This window comes from Pinus tabuliformis, chromosome 8, assembly GCF_031772625.1.
Source record: "Pinus tabuliformis cultivar Carrire ecotype Pingquan chromosome 8, CPIR1, whole genome shotgun sequence".
NCBI classification, from domain to species: domain Eukaryota; kingdom Viridiplantae; phylum Streptophyta; class Pinopsida; order Pinales; family Pinaceae; genus Pinus; species Pinus tabuliformis.
In genome coordinates this window covers 128251446-128255873 of record NC_142294.1, presented here as the reverse complement: position 1 = coordinate 128255873, position 4428 = coordinate 128251446, and the positions used below count along the sequence as shown (strand labels likewise).

The 4428-nt window shown below is 33.7% G+C and overlaps 1 protein-coding gene across 2 annotated transcripts; it reads left to right on the top strand.

The window, feature by feature from the left end:
* Positions 1 to 692: 692 nt before the first annotated feature.
* On the top strand, positions 693 to 3973 carry LOC149234448 (protein DMR6-LIKE OXYGENASE 1-like). Of its 2 annotated transcripts, none has more exons than XM_089461175.1 (4): positions 693 to 1248; positions 1358 to 1605; positions 2936 to 3257; positions 3383 to 3973. In XM_089461175.1, the coding sequence occupies exons 1-4, from the start codon at positions 958 to 960 to the stop codon at positions 3764 to 3766; spliced, it is 1245 nt and encodes a 414-aa protein (XP_089317301.1). In that variant the 5' UTR covers positions 693 to 957; the 3' UTR covers positions 3767 to 3973. The 2 variants fall into 2 exon arrangements, with proteins under 2 accessions (XP_089317301.1, XP_089317302.1); XM_089461176.1 differs by having other exon boundaries at positions 3489 to 3648.
* Positions 3974 to 4428: the final 455 nt, after the last annotated feature.

Here is a 4428-nt window from a genome sequence, read left to right as displayed (position 1 = left end):
CATTTTTTTAAATTAAATTGAAAAACAAAAAGGTCATAACTACTTTTATTAACCATGAAGATTCACCCCCACCCTATTTTACTATAAAATTTATTTTGTCACTATACCATGGGCCAATACTATCGCTTATCAACACCATATTCCCAAAAACCATTAATTTTATTATATTTTTTTTAAAATTAAATTAAAAAGAAAAAAAACCATAACTATTTTCTAGATAAATTACAACCATATATCTTGAATACTACTAAAAATGTTCCACAAATATTCTCTCTAAATTAAATCTCTATCATACCCTATTGACTATTAATAATTAACTTGAACTTGAACTTGAACTTGTAAACTACTCTAAAATAAACACACCTATTATAATTATAATAATTTTATTCCATTGAAAATATATTCTAATAAAACTAAAGCTAACATAAATCTAAATTAACTATAAATTCTAATTCCCCTTTGGTGTCAATGTGAAGCTAGAATTTGATAAGATTTTCATAATGTAGATAAGCAATAAGGAACATTGTCCTTTTGAAAACCATATACCTTGTACTAATCCCCCATCCATGAAGGCAATCGCTGCACGGCAGTGAGGTATTAGATTCTCACTTGAATTCGAATTCCGAATACGTTTATAATGAGGTATTATTCGAGATATCTCAATTTCAAGATCTTTCTCTTGCGTACAACATATTCGCTTGGCATGGAACTTATTTTTCTCCATATTTTCTTCAAAATTTGGAAAATCTGTACTCTATGAGAGGACTGCAAGCCTGATGAGCAGCTTTTCAGAAAAGTAGTAAACTGTTGTCATAAATACCTCTAATCAGATAGAGATGAACTTATTTTTCTCCATATTTTCTAGAAAATCTGGACTCTGAAAGTACTGCAAGCCTGATGAGCAGCTTTTCAGAAAAGTAGTAAACTGTTGCCATAAATACCTCTAATCAGATAGAGATGAACATCATCTGCGTAGAGATGGAGAAGGCTGCCTCAACTGAAGCTGATGAGATGATTCATTGCGACAAAGAGGAGGCATCAGTGCCACTAATATCGAACAGAACAAACTATTCTGAGCTTCCACAACATTACGTAAGACCTCCGGCTGAGCGACCCAATCTGGATGAAGTAGTCATTTCTTTGGACTCCATACCTCTCGTGGACCTCCAACGTCTCTCACACGATTCTACTAGAGCCGACGTTGTTCAACAAATTGCCCGGGCCTGTGCTGAGTACGGCTTCTTCCAGGTAATTTCTTTGATATTTTTATAACAATTTAGTTCATATTCCTAGCTCCTTCAGTTGAAAAAGAGAGGGCGCTGGCTTGATATTATGTTACTGTTGTATGAATAAGCAGATAATCAATCATGGCATTCCAGATGTGGTGATCAAAAGGATGCTGGAAGTAGCGGTCGAGTTTTTCACAATGCCTGTGAAGGACCGAATGGAATACTATTCCGACAATCCGTTGAGAAAAACACGTTTGTCCACCAGCTTTAACATCCGTAAGGAACAAGTGTTCAACTGGCGGGACTACCTGAGGCATCACTGTTATCCGTTAGAAGATCATGTTCACACTTGGCCTTCAAAACCTGCTAATTATAGGTAAAGTATCATGTTAACATATATTTAAACATCTTTGTTTGTTTTCTAATCGAATAAATTTGCATGTATTTTAATTTATTTAGATTATTTTTGAATTGTAAATGACTTGATTTGTACGGGGTTTCGTTTTAATAAGTTATTTTTATTTTTTTTTAATAAGAGAATTCTGGTTTCTTCATACTGAGAAGAAAACATACATATATAATTAACAAAGTATTTTTTAATTATATGTTTATGTTTTGAAATTAAAAAGAAAAAAAAAAATATAATAGGGAAGATTATGTATATGTAATTTATTTGGTCTTTCTTTTTTTTTCGGTTTCTTGCCACATTATGGTGTTGTTTCACTGGAACTAGAGCCAAAACTGACTCTAGATGGTGTGTTTTATTGGAATTTGAGTTTTTTATACATGGGCAAGCTTTATTGGATGCTTTGTACCCTTGATTCATCTTCTATCTGAGTCACTACTAACTAATTTTTTTGTTTCATGAAGTGTTTGTATTTTTATGTTTATAGGAGGTTATGACATTTTTGTCCTCCGAGCCCCCATCTTTTCATGTATTCTCCATAATTCCTTCCTCTTCGCTATTTTTTCTTAATTTTTTTTTTCATTTTGTAGATATGTGTTCAACAAATGTCTTATTTAGAAACGATTCCTACTTCCTAATGTCATGTTTTCATAATCTAAAACTTAGGACCATTGAAAACAATTTGATAATCCAAAACATGGAATCATTGAAGATCTTTGTTTTTTTAAATAATACTATCTCCTAAATTTTTGTAAAATTGATCTCCACACATATCCTAATATTATCCCGATAATAATGAAAATAAATTTCTATGTTCTTACTAAATCTTTTTTTAAATTTAGCCATGATATTTCCAACATCATCTTAAACCTTATAATACCCTATTTATTAAGTTATTTTTTAACGGTATATGAATTGATTTTAGTTTTCTAAGTTAATTAGATTAATTATGTTATTGTTTAAAATTCCATATAAAGTGATTCAGGGTTGAGTTTATTTGCGAGAATAGAAAACAAAAAAAAAACCCAAAACTCTCTTAAAATTTTAAATATGCTTCTGATCTTCATCTTAAGAATTAAAACACTTTTTGCAGCATTCTGAAAATATAATATGTTATAATAGGAAAAGTATATGGTTAAACCCACTTAAATAAATATAATTTATTTTAAATGTACTGAATCCGTTCTCTTTGTTATAAAGGAAAACAAATTCTTGAAATTATCAAACACCTTTTATTTACACCTCTACAAAATTTAAAGGTAGATTAGTTTACTTTTAATTCGAATAATGTTGCTCACAGGGAAGTGTGCGGTCTATATTGCAAAGAGGTCAGGGCACTTGCTCTGAAGCTGCTGGAGGCAATATCGGAGAGCCTGGGACTGGAATCTGACTACCTAAACAAAGCCCTGGGAAAGCACGAGCAACACATGGCTGTAAACTACTACCCCAAGTGCCCCAGTCCTGAGCTTACATTCGGCTTACCACCGCATTCAGATCCCAATATCCTCACTCTTCTTCTTCAGGATGAGGTGCCCGGTTTACAAGTGCTCTACAATGGACACTGGATTGATGTGAACCCCATTCCTAATTCTTTTGTTATCAACATCGGTGATCAATTACAGGTTCCATCTATCTGCTTGGCACTCTAATTAATTAGTCTCCTCTTCTGATTTCTTTTTTTATTCGTATGATCCATGATGTATGGCACGGCACAATTAATGTTAGGAGTGAAATTAAGTATGTCCAGGTTCTGAGCAACGGAAGATACAGGAGCGTGTTGCATCGTGCTGTAGTAAGCTCGTCAAGAGCACGCTTTTCAATTCCGACATTTTACTGCCCTTCTCCTGATGCAGTTATCACTCCTGCAACTGCATTGACTGACGCGGAGCACCCTGCCGTATATAAAAGCTTCAAGTACGAGGAATATTACGAAGAGTTTTGGAACAAAGAACTGCGAGGAGCTACATGTTTGCAGTCGTTCTCACGTAACTATGAAAAGCAACCAGCAGAGAAAACAGATCATTTTCCTCGCGAGGTGAACGAAGATCAATTGGAGCATACGCAGTTGATTATGGACAAGCTAGGGGAATACGCAGTTGGTGGCCGTCATGTACACGAAACACTGCCATGATTTTCTTCCTGCTCGAAGAAATGCTTTTATCAATTTTAAATTTAAATCTATTAAATATCCAGGACATTCAAAAATGCGAAATGCAACCCTCGTTTAAAAATCGAAGACGACAAGGGGTTTTATATTGATAGCGTACCCTATCTTTCACTGTAACTGGTAATGAAATAAAATATAAGGTAGAACAGTTAAATTTGTTTGATAAATCAATTCTTGCAAAAATTCTCCACCGTATAGTTTGTTTGATAAATCCATGCTCTCAGAAAGGCTTCACCGTACAATTTGTTTTCATAGATCCTGGCTTTCAGTAATGCTCCAGCGTGTGTGGTGTTTATAGTCTGCATATGTATTGCAAACAGCAGGCAATCAGATCCATGAGTTAAGGTCTGGAATAGGTTCGCAAACAGATTTATTTTAAGGTGAAATTTTTTGTTCGTTTGTTGTTGGGAAAATTTTCCTTTGGATGATTATGGAAATCTAAGTTTTAATTGGATGATTATGTAAATATAAGTTCTAATTGTTTAAATTGCACTATGGAGTTGTTCGAATGGAATGATACCTAGAAATCCAGAATTTCATTGTCAGTTTTTATTTATTTTCATTGCGACATCTTGCCAAATTACGGACAAGAGAGACATGTTTGCTTAGGAGTTTACGAGTTTGAG

Excerpts from the sequence above, each read along its gene's own strand:
- LOC149234448 (XM_089461175.1), top strand. The coding sequence starts at position 958 with ATGAACATCATCTGCGTAGAGATGGAGAAGGCTGCCTCAACTGAAGCT. Across the intron at positions 1,249-1,357 it reads CTGAGTACGGCTTCTTCCAG|ATAATCAATCATGGCATTCC; the intron begins GTAATTTCTTTG and ends ATGAATAAGCAG. Across the intron at positions 3,258-3,382 it reads ACATCGGTGATCAATTACAG|GTTCTGAGCAACGGAAGATA; the intron begins GTTCCATCTATC and ends AAGTATGTCCAG.